The 26,466-nt window shown below is 54.8% G+C and overlaps 1 protein-coding gene across 1 annotated transcript; it reads left to right on the top strand.

Moving 5' to 3' along the window:
• The first annotated feature begins 286 nt into the window (after positions 1-286).
• Positions 287-26,460, top strand: SYNGR3 (synaptogyrin 3). The gene is made up of 4 exons (XM_075515359.1): positions 287-385; positions 12,440-12,680; positions 19,101-19,243; positions 21,114-26,460. The coding sequence occupies exons 1-4, from the start codon at positions 287-289 to the stop codon at positions 21,321-21,323; spliced, it is 693 nt and encodes a 230-aa protein (XP_075371474.1). The 3' UTR covers positions 21,324-26,460.
• Positions 26,461-26,466: the final 6 nt, after the last annotated feature.

Here is a 26,466-nt window from a genome sequence, read left to right as displayed (position 1 = left end):
GGCACGGTGTCCACGGTGCCCACGGCCGCATCCCGCCGCCGCGGGGCGCAGCCCGGGCTTGCTGGGGGGGGCGGCGCGCGGGCGCGCGCACCTGCCGGTGATCCGCCACTCCCCCCCGCCCGGCGGGTGGTTCCTCCCGCTGCCCGCACGCGGCGCTGCGGACGAGCCCACGCGGGAGAGGCGCGGGGGGCGGGCAGGCGCGCGGCCGGCGCGGGGCGCGCGCGGCTGGGCTCGGCTCGGCTCGGAGCGGCGCGGCGCGGAGCGGAGCGGGCGGCGGCGGGGGAAGATGGAAGGAGCCTCCTTCGGAGCGGGCCGGGCGGGGGGGGCCATCGACCCCGTGGATTTCCTGAAGCAGCTGCAGACCATCCTCCGTGTGACCGGCTGGGTAAGGCGGAACGGCCGTCCTGGCGGGGAAACGGGGCCGCGGGGCTCGGCACCGGGCGTTGGGCAGTGCCCGGGCACCGGGCAGCGTCCGCGGGATGGGCAGTGCCCATCGCAACGCGCAGCGCCCGTTGCAACGTGCCGTGCCCGTTGCGTTGTGCGGTGCCCGGGCGATGCGCGGCGCCCGTTGCATTGTGCCGTGCCCGTGCGATGTGCAGGGAGCCGGCAGCGGGCAGCGGTCGTGCAACGTGCGGTGCTTCTGCAGCCGTGCGGCGCCGGTGCAGCCGTGGCGGGTGGCGGCCGGCCGTGCGGCGTGGGGCTGGCCGGGTCCCGGCCGGGGCGGCAGGGCTTGCCGGCTCCCGTGGGTGTTTGCAGGGAGATTCCTTGGGAACGGGGCACTGTGCAGCGGGTGGATGTGCCACTGCTCCTTACCGATTTTGTCCCCGGTGCTTGAGCAAAGGGCAAGGGGATGGGGTGTAAATCAGGAGGCAGAGGACATTTTCCTTCCTTCCACGCTCTATGCATGCATGTGTTTGTGTGTGTGTGTGTGTGTGTGACAGAAGAAATCCGAGAGCCAGCCCTGCCCAGGTCCCCCTGTTCTACTGAAAGGATGTCATATTTTTTGGCCATTTCCCATCTACGAGTTCCTGCCGCGGAGCAGAGAGCAGGAGGTGGAATATGCCGTGCAGCCGCTCAAGGAAGGCTTCGCTCGCCGATGGTCCGTGAATAAGCAGCACGGGAAGCTGCGCACTGATGCTGGCTGGGGCCGTGGTGCCCGGCTGCCCCAGGGGTAAGGGCAGCCACTAATTCGCTTCCCCCAGCCTGGCTTTTACCTGCTAAGATCCGCAAGTGTGCGTGGCCCCGGGAGGTCGGCAATGCCTGGCCCTTCCTAAAAGCCCCCGATGGGGATGGTCTGCCCGGCTCTCACCACAGCCGGCTCCTGGCTCTGGTGCTTGGCCGGAGGCTGCGGGCGAGCGGAGCTGGGCCCGGGGGGCTTGTCCTCACCTGTGTCATGCCTCTGCTGTGCACGGAGGCCCTCGGCCGCCCGCGCTGGCTCTGTGTCACCTTCAGCAGTGCCAAATGCAGGCAGTGAGCGAAGGAAAGGTGTGATGAGAAGGTGCTGCCCCCCCGGCTGCCCTCCTGCCAGCCGACACGGCGCATGCATTTGTGGGGCTCTCCACGGTGGGGTGCCTTGGCCGAGGCCCTGTACAGCACAGTATGGGAGCATGTGCTTATCTTTAAGCACATGAGCAATTCCAGCTGCAAGCGTATGCTTAAAGTCAAACCACATGCTTAAGTGGTTTGCTGGATGGGAGCCAGTGTGCTTTCCAGGGCTTTGAGAAAGCCCCCGACTCCGTTACTGGAGAAGAACAGAGGCCAGGTATGGATCTGGAGCATCCAGCTTGGCGTGGATGGGGCGTTTGGGGCAGGGTTCGGGCATCTGGCAGCAGTCGTTTCCTAGAAGCATTGCCTCAGTCCAGAAGACTTGATCTGGATCCTCCTCGAGTGGCAATGGCAAACTGTTGGCAGTGGTGTTGGTTTTGGGTGCAGTTAGATAAATTGTTGATCCAGTGATGGTGTTAGGCCCCTTGTAAAATAAATCTGCCACCACGCCTCCAGAGAGCTCACCATCCTTGTCATACAGAAGGGGATCAGACGCTGCTGGGAAGCAGGAACAGAATATGGAATATAGAGATAAAATACAAATTCCAGCTTAGGAAATATTCATGCATATATTGGCTGGCTGGTTTATTCAATGGCAAAGTCACTCATTTCATGGTTCTGTGTTCACAGGGAATCTGTGAAAACCGAGCACTTTCTACTACAGAAATGCATTGACTTAACTCTAAACAAGTGCAGGGGGACACTGATGTGGATAAATGTGGGGTGTGCACTGTGCTGTCCCAGGCGTAAATGTTTGCAGTATTTGGAGTCGGCTCCAAAGCCCACTGAGCTCAAGGGGAGATTTTTTGCTGTTTTCAGTGGGCTGGGGATCAGGCTGTGGAAGCTCACGTCAAAAACCCTTTAGACCACTTCTCCCAGGTCTCACAGGGGCTGGCAGATCTGTCAGGGACCCTTCTCCATCGCCGCTCCAGCTTGGGGGTTCAGAGCCACATCATCATCCAACAGCCTTTGGTCGGCTGTTGCAGTCTGGTTACCTGTATCTTGAACCACTTCAGCATTTACGGCTCCTTTCTAGCATGAGCAGGAACTTTAGGCATGTGAGAGGTATGAGTGGAGGTTTCCTGCCCACCCGCCTGCATGGCCATCACTATTTCTTGCAGGTTTTGTAAAGCAATGTGTGCCTGGGCTCCTTCTGAGCGGTTGCTTTGCTGCTCTTGCCAGACGGGACCCGTGTCAAGATGGAGAGCTTGGATGGAGGAGGCAGCCAAAAGGGTTTGCCTGTGAAGTCTCTGCTGCTGTTTGGTTCTGCCCTGGCACTCACAGTTGCTGCCCCGGGACGGCGCGGCAGTGCCGTGGCACGTGGCGGCATCTGCTCCTTATCGCACCGCGCTGGCGGCTGGGCGTGCAGCACGGACCAGTGCCCCGCCGTGACGCTCCCTGATTCACAAAGCAAACAGAAACCTTCCCGGGCTTTCCTGCCTGCTGTCATGGGGGGGATGAGCTGCCTGTTCTTGCAGGTAACAGCCGTGGATGGTATTCAGAAAGCCCTTGACTGAGGCTTTGAGGATGACTGAGTCTAGGTATTGGGGTGGGTTTTCTTCATGTGGTTTTTCTTCCTGTGCTTTGTTGTTGCATCTTTTAAAATATATTTAACCTGTGCAGTTGGATCAAACCTCGGAGGCGTAACCCTTGCTGCGCGTATGATGTTACGTTCCTTTGGTGAGAAAAGGAGGGAGGTGCCTGATACGTGCTGGTTTGGGTGGGAGTATGGGCGATGGAGAACCACCACGAGGCTTTGGGGCCAGCCTCACGTGCCTGATGCGAGCGACTCGGTGCCGATCCGGCCGATGGCCATTGCTGGGGTTTCACGATGAGCTACCGCCAAAGGAGGGTCCAGCTCCGTTTTGTGACTCCGGTAGTTGCTTCGGGGCTGTGGGTTCAGAACTTGTGCTGGCAAACATCTAAGGGACTGGCAGGTGAATGGTGACTTCAATGTAGAAATCCCCAAATATAAGTAATGGCAAAAGGGAATTCCTGATTCCGCCTTACACAGCAACTTCTCCCTGACAGACAGAGTAATTCTGAGTATCTGAAGGGAAAAAACCGCTCCTGGCATGAGCTGTAAAATCAAAAGCTGGAAAGAACCATTTAACAGTTCCTCATTCATCTCTTCCCCCTCCGTCTGATGCAGTTTGTCAGATGAAGATGTGATCGCTCTTGTGGTTTCCTTTTGAGACAATTTTTGCACAGCAAAACAAACTCGATATTCACAAAGGATGTCTGCAGAATCATGAGTTCCTTTCTCTGTGACTGCCAGCACCAGCTAGATTTTCAAGTGGCCACACCGCTTTGCAGGGGCATTGTTCATTTAACGTAGGTCTAGGTTTGACTTTTAAAAGCAGTTCTGGAAAATATTTTCAGTAATTCCTGTGAATGTCAGTAAGAGCAACGGTAAAAGCGCGGTGCCCTGTCCCGCCGGTGCAGCCTGCTCGGAAGGGCTGGGCCACTCTTGCCTCCCTCCACCCACCCCCCATTCCCTCTGCCCCTGTGGAGCTCAGCAGGAGATCGAGTCCCTTTTTTACTACAACACAGAGGAATACTTTAGTGTTTTCTTTAAAATGCTTGTTTCTTGCTCCAGTGACCCCCCTGTTGCTGCCTGCATGACCTGCACAGCTGGACAACCTTGCCTGCAACCGACATGTCGGCAGCTGCCTGACCCTATCTGCTGCCGTTCTCTCTTGTTTCTTAAAGTTGAATGAATTTGTAGTTCATCACTTGGATCACTGGAGAGAGCTTTCCCTATGCAGTATTTTATCTCATTAGGCCCAGTATTTTGTCTGGGTTTTCCTTGCAATAGTCATGCTTTTAAGAGCAAAACCTTTATTAAGGGACTGGACTAGGGCAGCGAAATCTGATTGCTTGGCAGAGGCACGGCAGCAAAGTGGCAGTCCCTGTAGCCTTTGATATGCGGTAGGGAACTTTTATGACCAGAGGTTACTTCGGCTCAGATCCAGCAAAGTCTTTATGTGCTCAGCTTTGCACTGATACGGGTCTTAGTCCATAATACAGCAGATCATTGTCTTTCAGCAAGGCAAATGCGCTTTGCTGAGTTGTGACTTCGGTAAGGGATGTGCTGGGTGGTGGTTTGACGTATTAGGGATAGGCGGTGGTTCTTGGAGGGAGGGAGCGTGCCCTTTTCGTCCTGGTCCAGGTTTGTTTTGTTTCTCCCGAGGGATGGAAAGGGCGGTGTTTGTGCTCATGGTAAAAGGTGTATTTATTTTTATTAGAAAAAACAAGCTCAAGAGCAGAAGAGCCAGGCAGTAAATGAAGAAGAATATGGCTCCAGGATTGCTGCTAGCCTGCACCCTCAGGACAGAGCACTTCCTCCCTTCTGAGGAGTTTCACACCCAGGGGGAAGCTGCAGGAGTGCTGGTTTGAGGTGTTGTGGGGCGTACGTTTGGGTTTGCAGGGCTACAACACACAGCTTTTGTAAAGGGCTGGAGTTGGAGCCTGGAAAGCTCCCTCACTGGAGCAGACCTTGCCTGCTCCCAGCATCCTGCGGATGCAGATGGAGGTGGCTGCTTGGCATACGCAGCACCAGGCTGAGAACTCCCCAGGAGACATCACCGAGAAATACGAGGTGGGAGCCCCAGTGCTGCAAGCTCCGAATAGCTCCCATGGCCTTCAGGGGTTTCACTGACTCTTGAGCTCTCATGGCTCTTAGAGAAGAGCTGCAAGGCTGGTCTGGCACTTAAGGAGCCTGTGGCGATGCCGAGAATCGTTAACGTGATCTTAGCTGCTTTGGACTTTGTCTGGTCTTGGCTGCTTTTCAGCAGGGTCACTAGATTTCTGTCTTAATTCTCTTTTTTTGTGGGCTGTAGATTAAAGGCAGAGCTTAAATTTAACGTTTTTGGTAATGGAATTATACAGAAGTTTCACTGCATCTGAGCTTAAAATGCTGCTAAATTATCATTTTCCTGTCATCGCTGGTTCAAAACGCTGCTGGCTTGCCATGTGCTCAGATTGCATTACTAGATTACGAACTTTGAATGGGTGCTGTGTTTCAGCCAGCATCTCTTGCCACATTAGAAAACGTAATTCAGTAAAAATCCATCATGTGGTCATCAACATGCATCCTTCCCAAGCTGATTAGCCTGGTAGACATGTCCATAAACCTATTACGGCCAGCATCATACCACCTCTTTCTGTGCCAGAAACTGCGTCAGGTCTTTCCTTTGTGGTTGTATCCATAGACCTTGTGGGAGATCTGGCAGTGCTTAAAGTAGTTCTTTAGTCTTCACACCCTCCAATAAATTATGCAGATCTGTGCTGGAAACTTCCCCATGACTGACAACTGTAAAGATAAACTGGAGAGGGACACGGGACCCGATTCCCCCAGAATTTGAGCTTGGTGGGTGTTGAAGGAGGCTGGCCCTCTGCCAAGGGTCTAACTCATCCCTGAGCAGGGTATCTGCACAAGGTACGTATGCGACTCAAGGCAAGGGCTTAACTGGGGCTTACGAAAACACTCGGTGCTAGGCAGGATTTGGCCTGTGCTGATTTGACCTTAATTGTTTTCCCTTCTCATTTGCTAGTCCATCCTTCACTTGCTGGGTGGTGGCTCGAGGAGGGGAGGGTGCCGAGCAGGGTGGCTTCTGTCTCACTGATGCTCGTGTTAGAGTGGCGAAGGATCACCCAGACGTTGGTACCGGCTCTCTGTACGTGCGGTTTGTGCCCAATACCATTGACTGTGAGCTACGGCAGAGCAAATTAGCGGTGGATTCTTTTTCTTCGTGCATTAAATTTCCTTGATATTGACATTAATGGTTGCTTGCGTGTGTAATCAAAGCAACGTTTTGCAGTCTCCTACAACCCCACACCTTCTGGTAATGTTTTTTATAGGTCCCAAATCAAAGTACAGTGCATCAGCAGTGGAAACATCTCACCTTAAAATGGCTGACAGTTCACACACTGAAGCATTCAGCTTGTGCTCTCTTGCGTTATTTGCTTTTTGCTTTCCTTGCGATGGCTGTGCTCAGACCACGAGGTCTCCTGAAGCACATTTTAGGTGCCTGGGCTACAGAAGGCTAAAAGCAACGTGGATGAAAAACGCGCGTGTCCTGGGGTCCAGCTGGCTCAAGCCCTGGGAGGGAACACGGATCTGCAAGGTATAATTACAGAACCGAGCCAGGCAGCCTGGCCAGCCACCTTCTTCCAGATGGTAAAAATCTGGTGCAGAGAAGGCGGCCGCAGGACTCCCAGCTTTATGAACACCTAAAATGGTGTCTCCATCGTGGGGGACACAGGCGTCCCCAGCGCCCTGGGTTCCTGCGAGGGTCTGGCAGCGGCTGCCAGTCCAGCAGCCTGGGCATGAGTGCCTGGACACTGCCGAGCAGGGAACCTGCCCTGTCAGGCTCCCCCTTTCCTTTTTTGGGGGGAAAGAATGAGATTTCACTCAGTCTCCTGCTGCAGGGCTGCCTGTGTGTCCGTGCTGCCGGCAGCCTGCCCACTGTGCGCCGTCACCTCCCTGTCCCTCCAGCACAGCCCCTGCCAGGGCACCCACCAGCACGGGGCACCGGGCACTCGGTCATGGTCCCCTGCACTTAACAGCCATTGCCAGAGAGGGCAAAAGAGGCAAGAGGTCTTGCCTAAAATAGGGTGAGTGGAGAAAATGGGAGGTGGGCAGCAAGCAAGGAAAGTGGGCGAGATGTGCATCTGGGTCCAGCGCTTTGGATACCAACGGCAGCCTTGGAGCTGCACCTCCTGCCCAGACGCAGCCTCCAGCTTTGGGTAAGCAGCATCCCTAGGGTGCTCTCCCAGGTTTTTAGGGTGATACGCAAAAGCCCTCTGGTTTTGGCTTTACACCAGCCATTTGCCAGAGTCCGTCATGGCTGGTGTACCCAGACCCCGTCACCGATCGCTGCCTGGACCTGTGCCTTTGTCCTGTGTTACAGAAATGCTCGCTGGCCTGGCGAGGTGTCCCCTCTTGCTTGGAAGCAAGCTTTAATCTGGGGGAACTGGGCAGCTGGCTTTCATTAAGAAGTGAGGTCCCTGGCTTCTCACTGGTTTGGTGTAACATGAGCTCCATCTGCACTTGCACGAGCAGCTGAGCTGCATCATTTTGGTTCAAAGCGCTTCGTGCATCTCCCTGACCAGCGTTGTTCTCCCTCCCAGGGTTTGACTGAGGCACAGAAGCTCCTTTGTGCAGCTGAAGTGCGAGTCTTAATGGAAGGGATGAGAGAAGACAGCTTTCCTCCTTCCCATCCCTCCCCGCCAGCTGAATGCAGAGAAGAGCACTAATGGTCTGTGCCGCCGGAGCTGCCGGAGCTGCTGGAGCCGTGTGCCAGGGGCTCCCAGCCGCTCTCTGACACCGTGGAGAGGCAGGGCTCAGGAACCCGCACGCCACGCTGCTGGCCAGGAGACCCCGAACTGCAAGCAGATTTGTGTGAAAGCTTTGGCAAGGGGGATGCAATTTCATGCTGGGGTGGCTGGAGGTAATCCAGTTTTCTTACTGGGTCTTGCACCGGTTCACCCAGCGAGAGCAAAATTTGTTGCTGGTTGTGTTGGATTGTTCAGCTGGAAAATGGAGTGTCCTGTGAATGCTCAGGCTCCTTTGCAAAGCCTGTGAGATGGGGAGGAGCTCTGTTAGAAGGGCGGATGGCCTTGGGACGCAGTGGTTTGCACGGCAGATGCCCCTGCGCTGTGCGTGCCAGTGACCTTGGCACTTGGTCCCGAGTCCTGTCACTGCCATGCCTGGTCACGGGGACGGCAGTTTTGGGGACCGACCTGACAGGCAGGAGGAGGGAGCCGGAGGAGTGCTTCAGGAGAGCAGGATCCCTGCATCCTTGCTCAGGACCTGTAAAATCTCACTTGTGGTGGAAAATCTGACCTTGTATTTTCGCGTTCAAGTCTCTGATGAACTGGTTGCGGGTTTGAGCAAGTGTGGTTTGTAGAGGTCAGTGGAAAATGGCACTTGTTTTGCATGAACTTTAAAAAAATCATATGGGTTTTGTTTTCACCCATCTACCCACAATTTCTCAAAAAATTTTTTTTCACCTATTTTTAGAAAGACAATGCCAAATCTACTCTCATTAAAATCTTTCACCAGCACCAGTTGTTTTTTTTAAGAAAAACTATAAAATTTCAATCACAGGGGGAAGGGGAGAAAACCCATGGAAAGACTTGTTTACACTGAAAAGCGTGTTTTGACAGGAATATTTCAGCCAGCGCTGATGTTTTGAGCACATCTATCAAGTGCGTGCGCTTGCAATTCATTACTATTTTGGCCTCCTGAGAAGAAGCCGCATGTCCCACGTCGCCTGCATCAAAACGCTGCGGGCAGCGCCCGGCTGAGGGGGTCTCGCAGGGTAAGCTTAGGTCGTCCAGCCACAAGAAGGATGCTTTGCTTTGCAAAACCTTCTGGAGTTTGAAGTTAAGCAGCGAAATATCTGTTCTTTCCATCTCCATCCCAGAAGCACTGCCTGGGCATCCTCCGTCGACAGCCCCGGGTGTGCAAACCCGCGTGCAGGCAGGCAGACACCCTGTCCTGTGACATCCTTAACCGTATTTACGGGAGCCCTCCCTCACCCACTGAAACTGGCACCCGAAAGCACAGAGAAGTTGTTAATCCAGGTTGTTAATCCTGGGAGGACAGAGAAGTAGTGCAGGTTGTTAATCCTGGGAGGACTAAGTAAAACACTTATCAAAGAAGCTGAGTTTGAGTTCACTGGCCTGCCAGAGAAAATAATCCTGTGGAATCAGAGGTTCTCAATTATTCATGTTTTCCAGAATCACATTATTTCTTCCAGGGCCTGTTTTATAAATGCTGCTGCTATTTCTGATGGTAAATAACAATTTTGCATTATTTATGAACAGATTTTTACAACTGCTGATATTACAGCTGCTGCCAAAGCACTGGGAAAATTATTATTACTGTTTGTTGTTGTTTTCTTTCTTACAATGCAACCCTCTTGTTCTTTGCATCATGATGATGTGCCCGTCGCGGTGTGACAGCCGAGCGCTCCCTAAGTGCAGCGCCAGCGAGGAAGAGGGTGCAAATGCAAGCAGGTGACTCGGGTTGCCGTCGAGCTCGTAGCTGGTGCTCGGAGCTGAGATGAGCCGGGGCTGGATGGGAACAGGACCCCGGGCAGTGGTTCAATTCGGAGAGGAGGAAGGTCTGATTATCTCCCTGTGCCAGCCGTGGGGAGCTCCGTGGGGCAGACGTACTTTCTATCCCCTGGTAACTCTCCAGGGGAAATCAAAGGTTGCACCTGAATTTTGCAGATGCATATTTGGAAACCTACATTTCTAGGAGAGCGTCATTCAAGAACGGGTTAATTCCTGAGGAGTGATTCCAGGGCAGAAACCCCCTCCTGCTGCCAGTCGCGTAGACCGGGACGCGTGCTCGCCTCTGCCGGGGTAGAGATGCTGATCCCCTTGGCTAAGCGGGCTGCGGAGAGAAGGGGCCAGTGCAGAGCCGGTGAGGGTCTAGGGCAGCGATGGGAGGTACACGAAGTGTTTTGATGGAAAGAGCCCCAAAGAGCTGCTGCCGGGACCCCCAGGTAGATCCCTGGGAGATTTTGCAGGACGTCGCCTGCTCCCGGCTGAGTGGCCCTGCAGGGCAGGACAGCCGCCCTCTCCATCCACCACCGTCAGCAGGGCCGGGTGTTGGGGATGAGCTCTGCTCTCCTTCTCACCCCGCACTGGGACCCCCGCGTTTTGTTTCCTTGCAGCGATGGAGCATTTTGGGAGAGCCTGGCTGTGTGATTCCCTGCAGCCCTGTCACCCTGCAGTGTGGGGGTCTCCGGGCCGGATACAACGTGTTGTTCCTCCTGCACATCTTCGGGTAGCTTGGGCACACCAGCTAAATTAGCAAGCGGGTTTCAGAGCATCTCCACCACCCGACACAGGCCAGCTTACTGCTGGCCTGAATTTTAAGTGCTAGAAGCAATAGGAGTCTGCTGTCAATAACAGAGCTTCCTGGCTAAAAGGGTTTAAAGACGAGTCCTGCCCTCGGTTGTCCTGCTGGTGGGTTTCTGGAGGTGGGAGTGAGCATGGTGCAACCTGCTCATCTATCATGTGCTTTATAGATATCAGCATGAGAAGCTGGTGGCAAAGTCCCAGGCTTGGGGTGCTGGGGTAGCCGCTTGCAGGAGCTCCTACACGCCTAAGGTAGCATGTACTCCAGAGACTCTGCTGCTTCTGCTCATCATTTATTTCAGATGACACCCTACAGAGAAGAAAAAATATCCCTCACCAGTCCTTCACATTTTAGTAATTCAATCCCTTGAAGATCCATTTCTTTGTTGTCCCCTCCAACTTGGGGGAGAGCTAGTGGACACTATCTAAGACCTGTTTGCTAATGAGGCACTCGCATTTGTAAGTAGCTTCAGACAGAAGCAGCTGTGGTGCAGCTTCACCCCAGCACTGGAAGGAGTTTGGAGGAGAGAAGTCTGGATTAAATCCTTCAGGGCGGGCAAGAGTGAGATATCTGGCCAGTGCTTGGGAGAAAATGTTTATCACAATGTTATGTTAAAGAGTGGTTAGAGCTTTCTGAATGGTTTGCTTATAGTGGCTTCTGCTCTGTTTCACCCCGCTCTGCTAACGCTGCACTTCGGGGAGCGCGGGGCTGGAGGAGGTGGCCCACGGCCGGGCATCAGCTCTGTGGGTGAGATGCAGGTGACTTTGCAAAGGCCACCGGCTGCAGTTTATCATGTGGCTCTTCAGCTGCCGCCTTTGTCTGTCGCCTGTCTCGGTCTCGTGCACTTCGTGTCGTGCTGTTACTGCAGAAGACATAGCAGGGCTTCCAGAGCGGGAGCTGCACCAAACCCTGAGACCCCAGCTGCTCCCGGGCAGCTGCCACGCTGGGGCACGCTGGAGGAGCCTCTTATCTCTCCACCTGCATACGTGGCCTCCAGCAGCGTCCTGCGAGCCGGCGGGGTGGGGAGGCGTGCAGGGATGTGGGGAGCTGGTGCTGGCAGGGAGGGACAAGATCAGAGGTTCGCAGCTTGATGGAGGGACGTCTGCACGCCTTGCTTCCCTCCCTGCTCGCAGCCTTGAAATCCAAACGGCAGTGCAGCGCTTTCTGGGCTCTAATGGAGCAGGTTCCAGAGCGAACTGTAATGCAGCTGGTCCCGTGGCTTCCGCTTGCTGCCTTTGGTGTCAGAGGGATAAGGGAATTACTTTAGCATGCAGCATTGTGAATGGTATTAATTTAGGCAGCCGGTTGTGTGCTGCCATCCAGCTCCTTCCCTGCCTCGGGTCCCAGCGGTGGGATCTGGGCAGCCGCCAGCAAACCCCCTGCCCTTTTGTCCCTCTCAAGGCCGAAACCAGGTCACTGGCTAATGGATGCAGGTGCTGCATCCTTCAACCCCTGCTAAGCCAGGCAAAAAATCGCCCTGTCGTTCGCAGGGCAGCCTGTCCCCCTGCCCCGCTGAGCCCAAGTGAGCTGCTCCCCGCCTCCCCACGCTGCCGTGTCCCGTCCCCCCTCCACTGGGCATCCAGTCCTTCCCCGGGTCAGCCTGCTCAGCAACTCAATTATCCTCTCTAACTTCATTTCTCCCCGCTCCGCAGTGACACAAGGGGATTTATCGAGCACAGCCTGACAGCGGAGAGCAGCACGAGCAGAGACTGTGCACAGACCTGGCCCATCTATTTATTTTTTCCCTCCCCAGCCTGTCTGGAGAATAACATCTCTTAAAATACTCTGCAAACCAAGCCACTGAAAGGCAGACAGGCTTGCAGCAAAGGAGGACCTAGGTATCATCCACCAGCCCATTGCTTTGGGCCACCAAGCAGGCGAGAGTCGGGATCTGTCTAACAAATGCCATGTTGCCATGGAGTCAAAGACGAGATTGAATCCAATTATGTTGCTGTTGGAAAACAGAATTAAATGTAAACAGCAGCAAGTTGTGTTTTCTCCTTCCTTCTGCAGATCTTCTCCATTGTGGTGTTTGGCTCCATCGTGAACGAGTGCTATGTGAGCAAGGACAGCCAGAACCCCGAGCCGGTCTGCATCTTCAATGAGAATGAGAGTGCCTGCAGTTACGGCATCGCCGTTGGCATCGTTGCCTTCTTTGGCTGTATCTTCTTCTTTGTCGTGGATGTCTACTTCCAGCAGATCAGCAGCGTGAAGGACCGCAAACGGGCCGTTCTGCTGGACCTCGGCTTTTCAGGTATGTCTCTGGCTTTGCTGTGCTTGCGAAGAATGATGCTGGCTCCGTGGGCAGCGCAGGGTTGTTGCTGTGCCCTGCAGCTCCATGCTTGAGTCCTCCCCTCTGCTCCCACAGTGTGGCACGACTCGTGTGCCTCAGTCGGGGAGAACAGGAGTGGCAGATGGGTTGTCCCATCCAGCCGTGAGCTCAGAGGCAGCAGCGAGGGAGCCGGTGTGTGGCAGCCTGGGGACAGTGGGGTGTCCTACTCGTCTGTATCACTTCTGCGACCAGAGGCGTTCGCTGAGCTGGGTTCGGTGAGGCCACCCAGAGAAGCGAGGCTTGGTGGTCACATCTCAGAGACCAGACAGGGCGTTTTACCCTCCCATATCTCCTGTTCCTGGCTTAGGCACATGTCATTTCATCAGTTACATCTGGGTCTGTTTTCACTTTGTGCACGTGTGTTTTGGAACAAAGCAGAAACATGCTTCTACATAACACTATAATCCCCCGCTGCCTCCAGGACTGCGGTGTGCAGGTGGGTCTGGAGTTCCCAAGGGCTGGCATGGCTCTTCTGTGCCATCTTGAACCCCTTGACCTGGGGCTCATCCCCGTGAACACAAGCAGGCAGGATGCCTTGAGCCGGGAGAGGCTGTCCTCCACTCGGCTGCTGTGGGAGTTGCCTGCCTGAGTTTACAGCTGATGTTCTCCATTTCCAGGCTCTTGTGTTAGCAAAGTCTGAAGGTGATTTATCAAGTGCAAGCGTCGCTGATGGCTCTCTGGTCCCAAATGAAAACATCCGTCATCGCCTCCCTGCACTTGCCTGTTGTTAAGGATGTTCTCTCCTTGCTAGAAAGCTTATTTCCATGGTGCTAGAGCGCCAGTGTCCAGCCCTTGTTAGATTATATTTACAGCCCCTTCCGTGGGGCTCGGTGCCTGCAACCCTTCAATTCAACATCCATCTTCTGGCTGATGCTGCGTGTGGTGGTGCGAGGCTGTGATCCTCCCTGCCTTCCACCTCGTAACAGCCGTTCCCTCCCCTGCCAGGCATGTGTGAAATGGTACCGCTCTCCATCTCTGCCTCATTTCTCTTTCGCACTTGTCTTGCGTTGCGTGCGCATTCATGGGCTTCAGCAGCGAGCTGGAGAAGATGGTTTCTGCCCTGCAAAGCCTCTGCCCTGCAGGGGTTGTGCTCTGCCCTGGGGACAGGCTGCAGTATTGCACCAGAGGTCTGCGCTGGTAAATCCACCCAACGCAGCTGTGCTGCCAGCAGTGACACTTCATATTACCCCGGGATCACCCTGGGTCAATGCGTGTGCTCCAAGTGCATCGTGTCTTCAGCCTGTGTCTGGGCAGAGACGTCCTGCTCCCTCGGGCCTTCCCCTCTGCGGGCTTCTTGGTAGAAAACAGGCAAGCTGCTTCCTTGCTGGTAAAACAAACAAATCACTTATGTGCAGGTCGTGTGGACAGGAGCCTGTGACTGACACAGTGTCACCTATCGGGGTCTGCAAAGAGCGGTCTTCCATCGCTCCCCTCCAGCCTGGCATTGCCTCTGTTAACGCTGCCCTGGAGGTCTCCCCGCCAGCAGCTCCTTACCTTTCTGGCTGCTCTTGCGCAACCCCCGCTTTCCCCACTTAACGAATCATTTCCGACAGGGCACCCTAGAAAATGCTATGCTGAAATCCAGCTCGATGCTGATATAAACGGGAGCGTTGTCTGGAGCTCTTGTAACAAAGTCCATGGTCGCAGGGAAACACATCTCCACCTAGGTCTGTTTTTCGCATCTCCTAAGCCCAAATTCGGCGAAATGCTGCTGATGTGCAGTTGCCCTGTTTGCTCCCGGGGAGGGTGCAGGTCCCTGGGGTCTGGCAGGAGGAATCAGTCAGCCTGGTCCTTCCCTTCCCCATCTGACCCCACTTGGAGCGGCAGGTTGGACACGTGGTGCCTGGAGGTCCCTTCCCACCCAAATCCTGCAGCAACTGAAGCAGTGGCACAAGCCATTAGCTGCACGGATGCTCGGTGCGCAAAGCACGCTTCTGCTGCGTGGACAAGCAATGGGTTCATTTCACTGGGAGATATCAGGGTGGGTTCGTGCCCAGCATATTTTATCCCATTCCTATTGCTGTGCCTTCCCTTTTCTAAAATTGTGGCTGCCCCAAACCTTTCTTACAGCCCTACTGCCATAGCCTGTACACCCACTCACATGGAAATGCCAGCCAGTTGGTTGCTCCCAGAATAAGTGTTGATACAGGCAGATCCCGCAGCAGAGATGAAGTGCAGGGTTTCGTTGGCACGTGAAGCCTCTGCAGTTGCAGAGATCGCAGCCCACTGTACCCCGCCGTGCTGCTCCCAGCAGCCTCAGGCACCGAACCTGCCAGGAGGCAGAGCTGACCCACGTAATTTGCCTTCTTTAACTACCGCCGTGTTAATAACCCCTGGAGACTTCACCCGTGGGACTCTCTTATGCAGTCCCCTTCTTTTTTGCTCCCCACCAAGGATGGGATGCTCGGTTTCCTCCTTTTTCCTTGCAGCCGTTTCATCCTTTCTCTCCGTATGTGATCTCTGCCTTATTGCTTAATATAAAAGCCGAAAACGCATCTGGGAAATAAGCGGGTGAGGAACATGCTCGGGTACGAGGGAGCATTGCAAACTGGGCGGTGTGCGGGGGGGTGAGAAAAGCAGGTTGTCTCTGGCCCTTTGCCCAGGTCACCCAGGAGCCTGACGCCGGCTGCCAGCAAAGCAGATGTCAACCGGCAGTTGCTGTCTCTGGAGGTTGTGGGGGGAGTTAATGAAAGCATTAACCCAGAACTTTCTGTCGCTTGAAGGAAGGAGGACTTGTGCATCGAATCAGTGGCAGATCGGAGCCACCGAGCTGGCTGGGAGGTAACGCTGGGGTACAGCCAGGGGCGCAGGCAGGGGTGCAGGCAGGGCCACCGCGCTGTGCAAGTGGCATTTGCGACTTTCTCTTCCATCTGCTCTTACAGCTGCTCCCATAGACGTGCGCTTGCTTGGGACCAGGCTGTAATTATGGCTGTAAGACATCTTCCCTGGTGTTTGCACTCTTGTCTGCAGATCCTAAAACGATAATTATCTACTGGCTCTTACGGTGCTTCCTGGCGTTCTCCTTTTCCCCAGCGTGCTGGCGGGTGCCGAGCTGCTACCGTGCCCGTTTCCGGCTGGAGTCGGGCCTGACACAGGTAGCCACACACACCACTGGCAGCTCAGCCCTCTTTGTGAGGTTTTAAAATTCACGGGTAGCGACAGACACCTCCAAAACACCCACTTACACCTGATGCTGCAAATACACCAGGGCTGGGTGCAGGTACTGCCAGCCCCTCTGCGGGACCGGGACCGTGCGGGTGCCAGCCGAGGGCACAGCCGTGTTCCCGGTGAGGCACCGGGTGCGAGGGGAGTCAGCTGTAATCCTGCGTGTCTGATTCACGTTATGGGGTGCAAAGTCTCATCCTGAAGGAGTGCTAGCAGAAGGTGAACGTGATCACAAATGAAAATAAGCACTGGTACAGAAACAGAAATAGTTCCCATAGAGCTCCCTGGGAGGTCTGATCTCACACGCCGGCGTGTGTCCGTCCTCCAGACTTCGAACAACACCTGGCTGGTGTTTCTGGAGATGCTCTCCATGCCCGACCCCGTCTCCTCTGTTGGCAGCGATACCTGCCTTCCCACTTCCCCAGGACACTGGCGGGAATCCTTTTTCTTCTCAGGGATCCAGGCAGGGCTGGATGTGGAGGGGAAAGGCTTGTCTCTGTGTCGCAAAACCTCTGGGAAGTCCACGTGGGTAGCAGCAGAATTGACCCCAGCTAGAGGTTTCTGGCTGAAGAAGCTAATGGTTTTAGCACTGGGAAGGTCAGCATCTTGCATATCTCAGTGTTGCAGAGGAAGCCGGTAACTGCAATACCCAGCGCAGCCGGTGCACGTTCGGAGATGTGCATGATGTCATTTTAACTCTTGAAAACCCTTAGAAGACACCAGTGATAGATGGGGCTTTGTGGCGCTGGTTGGCGGGCAGTCCCCATGTCGCGGCTGTGAGTCGTGCTCTGCAGTAGTGTCCTGCCCAGGAGCGTACGAGGGAGGACCTACTGCACTAGATCGAGTGTTAAACAAAGAAACAGTCCTCCCGAAGAAGTTCACCCTCCATAAACCAGTGACACAGCCTAGTCCTGTTGGAGAGCCCCCGTGTCCCTCGGTGCCAGCACTGCATGGCCCCAGAGCTTCTCCCTGAGCATCCCTCTGCTCCCCACAGGGCAGCTCCGAATTAACCTGTTCGGAGCTGCTCTTACGTTTCGTCTCTGGTCTTATGACTTCCAAACACCGCTGTCTCCAGGAAGGTGTGTATCTGAGCGAGAAACTCCTGACTGAGGCTTGCTCCTCGAGCGTGGGAGGGCAGTGCTCCCCGCCGCCGTGGCATTTGCTCCCCAGGTACCCGGAGGTGGGAGCGCTTCAGCAGTGCGGCGTCTGGAGATGAGATTCGGCGTCTTCTGCACCAAGACCTGCTGGGGAACCACTACCCACCACATTCACCACACACTGGTCATCCGAGCTGCAGCCGACGCTGTATCTCAGGCATGCATCTCCTTGTGTCCACATTTAGGGGTCGGATCTGCCTCCCCTAACGGGGGGCAGCTGCTGGTAAAGCCCCGTTATAACAGAGCTAGGAAGCTAGAAAGCATCTCTATCCCAGAGGATGACCTTTGAGGAATAAGCCCCAGAGGTCTTGTTTAACACTGATAACGAGTGGATCATCCTAAGGGGAAGTGAAAATATATATGCAGAGATTTGGGGTGGTTTTGGTGGCAGGCATTAGCTGTATTCGGCAAGAAGGGGCTGTTGTATTACGCTGTAATTTGGAAAACGAAAGCCTGGCTGGAGGTTGTGTTGCTGTGAGGGCAGTTCAAGGGCTCAAGTACGGCCAGGCAGACAAAAAGCATCCGCTGGTTGGGAAGCCCAGGCCCCATCATGCAAGAGAAGGAGATGAGGAGTGCATTTTCTTAAACTGCATTTAGCAGCAAATTCTGAATTACAGGCGGGGTGTGCGATGAGCCCGGTAACTCGCACTGGATGTGGATGCACGCGTGCATTTTATATCGTACTTAGGAACAACTGGCAAGATAAAGGGGAATAAAGGAAGCTTCTTTCCTCTCCCTGCAGTCAGACTGTGCTTTGCAGCCGGCTGCCCCATGGGACCGGCAGTGTGGCTGCTCATACTGATGTGCTAACGATCCTCGGGAAGATGCTGGGTAGCTCAGCGTCCCCACGTCCACTGACACCCAGAATTGGTGGGTGGGGGGACCTTTGTGCTGGGGATGCTCGGGAAAGCTGGAGACCCTTAAAACAGCGTCACGGAAGGCTCCAGGTTGTGCAGCTCCTCTTCCCAGCGCTGGAAAGCATCACTGCTCCTTACACTGTGCGCTTGTGGCTTGCTTCTGGACGATTTTCTGAGCTCCTTGGCGTCAGGCAGTGCTGTTGGCTGGTGATTGAATTAGGGGAGCTGCAGCCCTATCTTGCTCAGCCAGCTTTGGTTCCAGTAAGGAATAATCACCAGAGCATTTTTTGCTCAATCCCGCAGAGCCCAGCGAGGCTGAGAACAGGAGCGCAGTCAGCGGAGGGCAGCAGGGACGAGCAGAGCTCTCTCTCACATGAACCCCATGTGCCTCTCAGCTCCATGGGCAGCCCTGCCGCGTCCCTGCCCTGGGCACGGCACACGATGAGCACTTGCTCGTTTGCCGCGCTCGTGGGATGCACTGACGTCCCAGGGTCACTTGTGATCCCCGTGTTCGGGGCAGGGGTTGATCTCAGCCTGCCCATATTCCTGGGTGATTGTTCCTTGCCTTTTTTTAAGCTCTCCGGCTGTGTCCTTGGGTAGGACCAAGGCATAGCTCATCGCAGAACAGCTATAAAGCTGTCTCCTGCGTCAGCCAAGCAGCCTGGTGCTGCTCTCGGGAGTGCAGGCTTCTTCCTGGGTGAGGTTTGCAGTATCCAGCCCAAAGTTTCTAAGAGCCGGTGGTGTCCAGGGAGCAGAGGGAGCGGTGAGTCGATACGCTGGTGTGCTGGAACTGAGTTGGTAGCGCCTCGACGCCTGCAAGCGGGCTGAAATCCCACAGACTGTGAGGACCGCATGTCCAGAGAGGGTGTGCTGTCCCCGTAGGTCTTTGAGATCAGGCTGAGATGTGGGTGAGCTAAACTTCAGGCAGGCAACACACTGAGTGACCCTACAAGGTTCCTTCCACCCCTGTTTTTCCGGCGATGGCAAATCGGCCTCTTTTAAAATAGCTCCGTTTGGGCCACAGCACGGGCCAAGGCAGCCAAGATCACGCTTGCTATTTGAAAACCTTGATGGTGGCATGTTTGTGCATCAGGAAACGGGGGTCCTTGCCGCAGAGGCAGCGGTGGGCAGGGACAGCACTGACCAGCTCTGTTCTCTTTCAGGTTTCTTGTCCTTCCTGTGGTTTGTAGCCTTCTGCTTCCTAGCAAACCAGTGGCAACAGACGACGATGAGCAAAGGGTTTTCACAAGGAGCAGACGCTGCCCGGGCAGCAATCACCTTCTCCTTCTTCTCCATCATCGTCTGGGTGAGTTCAGCATCGGAGCTAAGGTGGGGAGAGGAGAAATGAAACCTGCCCTGAGCTCAGCACTGAGCTGGGAGGAGGAATCTGGGGCACGGTTTGGAGAAGTGAACCCTGGTGGGCAGCAAGGGGCTGTACTGAGGAAACTTCTGGTCCCTCCAAATAGAGATGAAACCTGTGGTTTCTTACCCAGGAAGCATCAGCTCTGGTCCCCTCTCGCTGGGGAATTCCAGACTTCCCCTTCTGAGGCTGGAAAGTTGCGTTCCCATCGAAAACATGTCACCAGCCATGAGCTGCCCTCATTTCAGGCCTCGTTAGACCCCTGGAACTGGCTTGATTGGAAGCAAACGAGTCCCCAGGAGCAGATCACTGCGATGAGCCGGTCTCACGGGATGGCAGGGGCATTTTGGGAGCTCCTCAGGCTCATCAGCTCACCCTCGGGGGAAGCCAGGCTGGCTCCTCTGCTTGCAGGGGGCTTGCAGAAACCCCCTTTGCTCCTGCTTTTAGGCTCTGTGCCTCCCCGGGGCTGAGGGACGGCTGCCAGGGGTGTGCAGAACCCCGCGGGGCCCCTTGCCCCCAGCAGCTGGATCCCGCATGTAGTGGGGGTGCCTGTGCCGCTCGGGGACTCCTGCTCCAGAGCCTGTGCGTGGAGGAGCAGGGGTGGCTCCTGCGTCACCTCCACCCCTCCGCCGGCTTTTCGTGGGCAGAGGACACCCAAGATGTGCAGTAACTCCATATTGCCTTAAAAGAATTGGGGCAAAAGACAGTCTGAGGCTTTCCAGCAGCAGGCCTGGCTCCGGTTACTCGCCAGTTTAACTGCTCCCTGCTCTCTTATTATCCAAATAAATCGCTTTTAATCCCAGCTCCCTCACAGCTCTTCTCCATCGCTGTATTGCCAGACTGCCCATTTAATGCAGCCGCCAGGAAGGGAGCTGGGTGGGATGCTCTCCCCTGTCCCATCAGCATCTGCTCCCACCCCGGGGAGGGCAGGGGGGATGCCGGTCCCCTGCCACCGGCACGGAGGACGGCTGCGATGTGGGGTCGCACCGGCAGCCCCTCCTCTGGTACCATTAATAAACCCAGGTGCTCTGCTTGATGGGCACACAACCAGCGCCGGGGAGTGGGCGCTGGGCGGTGGTTGGGAAGCCGTTCTCGGCATCTGTGGGTGGTTTTTTTTCCCCCCTGAGCCTGTCATTTATAAACTAATTGAATTGTTAATGAAACCTCCTGAAATAAGAGTGAGCGTGGTGAGCTCGCAGCTCTGCCACCCGCATTCCCTACGGTTTGCGACCTGAATACCGGCAACCTGGAAGAGGGTGAAGGAGTCTCGGCAGAACTGACCTATTTTGCTGGCCCGGGACTCGGCAGCTTTCCCTCCCCGCAGCAGATGGGTTTATTGGTGCCAACGATGCCAAATCTGCATGGCCGGGGACCCAAGCCCAGGCTGCAACCCCCACCCCAGGCAGAGCTTTGCCGGGGGTCAACCTGTCACATACCAATGGCATCTTTAGCATTGGGGTTGTGGTTCGAGGTTGTTTTAGCTCTTGGCTATAATGGAGCGGGGCCAGCAGCCACCTGAGATGCTGCGGTGCGCTCGGCTTTGCAGCGAGCCGGGGGGACGTGGGGTCCTGGGGAGATGCGGGGTCCTGGGGAGACATGGGGTCCTGGGGGGACGTGGGGTCCTGGGGAGACATGGGGTCCTGGGGGGACGTGGGGTCCTGAGGAGATGCGGGGTCCTGGGGGGACGTGGGGTCCTGGGGAGATGCGGGGTCCTGGGGGGACACGGGGTCCTGGGGAGATGCGGGGTCCTGGGGGGACACGGGGTCCTGGTCACGGCGTTGCCATCCCCCCCTAACCCTCCTCCATCCCGTGGCAGGTCGCGCTGGCGGTGAAGGCGCTGCAGAGATACCGCCTGGGGACGGACATGTCGCTCTTTGCCACCGATCAGTTCGCCACCGACCCCAACGCGGCGTACCCCGGCTACCCCACCGGCAGCGGCATCGAGAGCACAGAGACCTACCAGAGCCCCCCCTTCACCGAGACCTTAGACACCAACCCGAAAGGTTACCAAGTGCCAGCGTACTGAGGGGCGAGGGCCGTGTACCAACAGACCGAGTCCTACGGTGCAGTACACTTAACCGGTTGATTGCAAATGTATTCAGTCCCATTTCCTTAATGTGGCAAGTCAGTGCTGGGTTCCTTACTATTAGCTAGTTGTGCAGTGAATTCTGTACAGTGGTATTGGTTCTTGTCTTACCTGTCCAAGGGTTTTATAAAAGCAGTGTTCCCTCTAAGTCAGAAGGAAGGAAGGTTGCTACCACGTCACCTACATGTGGCGAAAGATGAATAAGTGCCCTCTCTAAGGCCTGACACCGGGCAATCAGCGTTGGGCTCTGCTGAGCGCCTGGGAGAGCCCAGAATACCTTTTCCTGTTCGAAAACACAGTAGCTGAGGAGTTGCTATTTATCTCGTTCTTCCAGAGCTAACACAGAATCGGTCTCGTGGTGGCGAGGGTGGGTGGGCGGCGCTGGGGAGATTGGCCCCGTGCCGCTCCCGCTGCAGAGCTTTCCTGTACATGTTCCACGGAAAGTGCCAAATTCACAAAGAAATAAGTGGTGTCTGTGTTACTTTTATTTTGTATATATTTACTGTACAAAAAAAAAGAAAAATCCAAACAGGTGTTTCAAACTTAGCTTAGGATGCAAGCGGCATGGAGGGGCACGGCGGGTTGGGGCTTGTGTTGAATATCCAAATCGCTTCTGCGCTTCAACATGCTTCTGGTTGAGGATGTAAAAAGTTACTGTTTGAAACTGGAAACCAGTTCAGCAATAGTTGGCTGCTAATCGGGAATAGCCTTGTATCAGCGGAAAATACGGCGCGTTGCAGTTCCACTTCTTCACCGAGGGGTTGGGAAAGTTTGCAGATTTACCAAATAGTTTCTGGTTGGCAACGCTGAACGCTTACTCACGCTCAAACCCAGAGCTACCGACACAAAAGGGGTGGGTGGCTCAGCGACTCAAAGTCCAAGTCAATTAGGAGTGGCACTGAACTTGTATTTTTATACTGGGAGCAGCCACCGTCTGTCGTCAGCTGCAGCAGAACCTCAGGGGCGAACGTACATTTTACCCTGTGGTCTCTAGAAATGAGGAATTCAGACAGAGAATTGGAAAGACTTTACAGGCCATTGAAGTCCGTCACGTGGGGGCACGCGGCCCCGTGTTTGCACATAGTGGGAGAAGAGAGTGAATGAAAAATGCCTGGGAAAGAGGCTGAGTTTTGGTTTTCAGCTGCAAAATTCCTGCCTTGTCAAAACCGACTCAATGTGCAAAATCCAGTAGATCCGTGTCAGCAACCTGCCTGCTTTCCCCGCCTGTCTGCCTGCGCGGTGGCTGTGATCTGAGCTGTTGGTCACTAAGGACTGAGCAAAGGAGCCGAAACTTGAATTCCCGACCACCTCGGTGGCCGCTCCATCCTTAGAGGCCCCCGACTCTCCCGGCTCCCGGTGAGCCGGGGTTTCGCCTTGCTGGTTTACGCCGGCAAAAGTCGCGTGCTGCCTTCTGAACTCGTGACAAGCAATAGTTACCGGACTGCCCCAGCTCTCCTTGTAGCAAAAACATCCAGCAGGTTTTTTGTCATCGTTAACACAGCTCATTTCTGCTGCTAAATTGCAAATAAATGCATTAATTAATAAGCAGCAAATCTCAGCACGAGCAGTCGTTGTCAGTGACGAAGTGCGTTACTTGAATCCCCTACTAGTCAGGCCGGGATAAAATGTGCATTTGCGGCGAAGGCTGGCTTTGCTGGAGCTGAGCTCCTCCCGCTCGCCTGGCAGCTCCGGAGCCACCGGAGCTGCGCGGGGATTTTTCAGGCAGCATTTCCCAACTCGGACGCTTCTCCCGCGCTGCTGCAGCCTCCCCGTGCAGCGTGGTCACGCGCGGTGGCACCGAGACCTGGCGTCCCGCTGCGGTCCCCACCACGGGCTTTCCCAACAGCGACGGCAGAGGAGACCTCTGGACGCCTTTGCACCCACTTTGAGGTCCCAGCACTATCGGGGTGGGTAGGGCTCAGCCCCGCTGCCTGGCCCTGCTGCCCGCAGCAGCGGCGGAGGCTGGAGCGTGAGCAGGAGGATGCTGCACTGCTTTATTGGGGGTGTCACTTGCTTGGCTAATGCAAGGAGTGAGGAAAAGTTGACCGAGGGGCACCTGCCGGTGGCCCGTGCCATCGGGGCTTGGTGAACAGTGAGGCATCCTTGCATTAAGTAGACCAGGGACACCCAAACCCCAGTACGGTGAAAGCCTAAATTAATGACGTGACCCTTGCGATTTTTCTAGAGTCAGTCTTGCTGGGAGAAAAAAAAAAAAGGCAAAGGATTTTAATACAGGGTACGGTAGAACTGTAGCAATATTTTCCTTAGAGGGAACACTGAAATTTTAGCAGCACAAACAGTATTTGTGTCAATATTTTAGCAAAATTATAATCAATTTAAATGTTTAAATTGATTGTATGTGAGATAATGTTTGTTCAGTACATTGTATTTTTTCTAACTATATAACTGTTCCAGAGTTTCCTTGTAACCGTAAAGAACTAAAGCTCTGTCTGACTGCGGGACGTGTCCTGACCCCTGGTGTAACCGTGCTGAATATTACAACATCTGAATGTACGCACCGAGGCCTGCATTGCCTTTCTTTCCTCCCCACCCTCCCGCCCGCCGGCGGTGGGACGCAGAGGGGACGCACACGCACACTCTCATGCCGGCCCTGACCTTAAGAGCAGCAACGGTGAAACGGGGACGACTTCAGCCCGACTTCAGCCCCTGGCCGAGGCACCGTTGTTCTTCTCAGGGTCAGTGGCTGTTTACAGCTCCCCAAAAGTCAGTATTACCTTTAACTTGCAGTCGGCACGGTGAGCGTGCGAGGACCTGGCTGCGTTTTGCTGGGCAGGAGAGGAGGAGGAGGAGGAGGAGGAAGGGGCTTGGGCGCCCAAGAGACTTCCTGGCAGCGGGAAGGTAGAACAGATTGCTCCTTGATTAAGCCGGAGCCGGGAATAACGTGTCCAGCCACACCAACAGGCACCTCAAGGAAGCTTAACTCTGCTCCCTCTGCCACCGAAAATCTGCCGTAGTCCCCGTCGGTGGAGGGAGGCCGTCCCTGCCGGGGTGGCACTGGGAAGGATCAGGTCTGAGGAGGCAGGCAGCCCACAGTTGGTCTATTTTTTTTTCCAGGCAACAGTGATGAGTTCTTTACGTACGTAGTCGCCCTGCCAAGGCTGTGTCAGCTAGGACAGGACAAGCCGTAATTAACACGGTACCGCAACGCCCAAGACACACACGCCTTGGAAAGAGCGTTTCTCCACCTTGGACAAAAACCATTTTCTGGTTTCTTGGTGAGGCCGTTGCCGAACGCCCGTGCGGCTCCCCGACCCCGCGGCAGCAGGGGCTGGCGGCCGTCGAGGCCCTGCTGAATTAAAACGTGCTTAAAGGCAGGGCGAGATGCCGGCCCCCAGCCTGGCCAGCGATGCCACGTGCCTACCCGCTGTACGAAATCCTCTTTTTTTGCAAGCCCCCGCAGCGTCCCCGCTAGCCCTTCAGTGTCAGCAGTGCCGTGCATTAACTGTCGTAGCACATCGGCGTGTCCGTGCCTCGTCAGGCAGACCAGTGTATACAGGTATGGACTGGAACTCAATATAACCCTCCGGGCTTGGTTAGAGAATTAGATCCATCGGTGTAATAACTGTAGTATCTTAATCGGGGTTCAGGTATTTGTAACATCAATCTTCGTACTTCTTTCTCCCACTTTTTTTTCTCCCTGCGCGTTCGCTGTGGTACAGTAGCACTAGCAGCTTTCCTTGTAACCCTCCAGACCACGTCCTAAAAGCATGCCAGGACTGTGCTGTGAACTCGTGCCATGCCAGCTGCTACCCCCATGCTGTCCTCGCAAGCTGTTTAATATATCCTCTCTTCTCTTGGAAAGCTCAGAAGCCCGGCAGCTCACTCGAGCTCGCAGAGGGCAGGACCGTGCTGCTCTCAGACCAGAGTGCCGAAAGCTTCTGCATAGCGTTAGCACTGAATTTGGGTGTAAAGAATAGAACTCAAACAATCCTGTACCTTCCCTGGAGACGTATGCTGCCAAATCGCCTTGCTCCAGGAGGTTCTGTTGCGACCACACAGATACTTCTCAGCACTGAAGTTAACCACATCATGGTTTTGCATGTTTATTTTAAGCATATTAAAAGATTTGAAAGAATTGGCATTTTTTTCCCAACATTTTAAGCTGTTCCTAAGCGAGGTGGAAGTTTTGCTTAACTGATACTTATTAAAAAGATCTCCCCCCCGACACGCTTCTGTATCTCGTGCGGTTTGAGCAGACGCCTCCCGTTAAGTCACGTCTACAAGCAGTCGGGGTTTCACCGGCTGTTCTGCCCGCGCCCTTTGTAGGATGGGTTTCCCATCGGTTCACGCTACAACAGCAAGCCGCAGCTACGGCATTTCTTTTCTCCTTCTGGTGACCAGCGATTCCTTCCAGGGGCGATTCGTACCCTTCTCTCTCCGCAACCGAGCCCCCCAGGGTGGCGTACGGCTGGCTCGCCCCCAGTTCTGCCCGCTGCAGCTCCGCGGTCACTTGAACAAAACCAACTGCGGTCGCCGTCTCGTCACGAGCAAACCACGTCGTCGCTTTTGTGGGATGGGCATTGCTCTGGATACAAGCTTCCGTACAGATGCGCAGGCTTCCTTGCGGCCTTTGTTTTCCCGAAGGGTGCTGGGGAGAGCGGATGGGTCTAGTTCCACTCTGGGCGATGTCGAGGGCTTTTCTAGCGGCGTTTTGAAGCTGTGTGTGTCGGAAGGCCCCCTCCCCCCAGCAGTGAGGCTCAGAAAGAGCCTTCACTGCATCAACTTGAAACCCCAGTTCAGCTGCCTGTATTTCCTTGCAATATGCATTGAAACCTCAGAGTCTGTAAGAGTTTTAATATCAAACGGATACCAAATGCGGGTTGCAAATTTAAGGTTTTTTTGCAGATGCCTCTGTATAAGCAGACCGCTTCAAAGAGTTGCAGTTGTCACTAACCTTACGTGCATTGTAGTATAAAGTGGACGGTGTATGGAAATAAGTTAAAAATGTTTACAGCTTTTGTATATATTATATATATAAGAATATCTTTTGAGAGAACAATCCGTGATGATGTACTTTCAGTGTCTGTGTACCAACTGCAACTAATTTTCAATAAAGAGTTAA

Source organism: Mycteria americana, chromosome 12 (genome assembly GCF_035582795.1).
Source record: "Mycteria americana isolate JAX WOST 10 ecotype Jacksonville Zoo and Gardens chromosome 12, USCA_MyAme_1.0, whole genome shotgun sequence".
NCBI lineage: Eukaryota > Metazoa > Chordata > Aves > Ciconiiformes > Ciconiidae > Mycteria > Mycteria americana.
Note: the sequence above shows the minus strand (reverse complement) of the source record. Positions and strands in the feature narration are given on the sequence as shown.

Coding starts and splice junctions, on each gene's coding strand:
- SYNGR3 (XM_075515359.1), top strand. CDS start 287: ATGGAAGGAGCCTCCTTCGGAGCGGGCCGGGCGGGGGGGGCCATCGAC. Junction 386..12,439: donor TCCTCCGTGTGACCGGCTGG/GTAAGGCGGAAC, acceptor TTCCTTCTGCAG/ATCTTCTCCATTGTGGTGTT. Junction 12,681..19,100: donor GCTGGACCTCGGCTTTTCAG/GTATGTCTCTGG, acceptor GTTCTCTTTCAG/GTTTCTTGTCCTTCCTGTGG.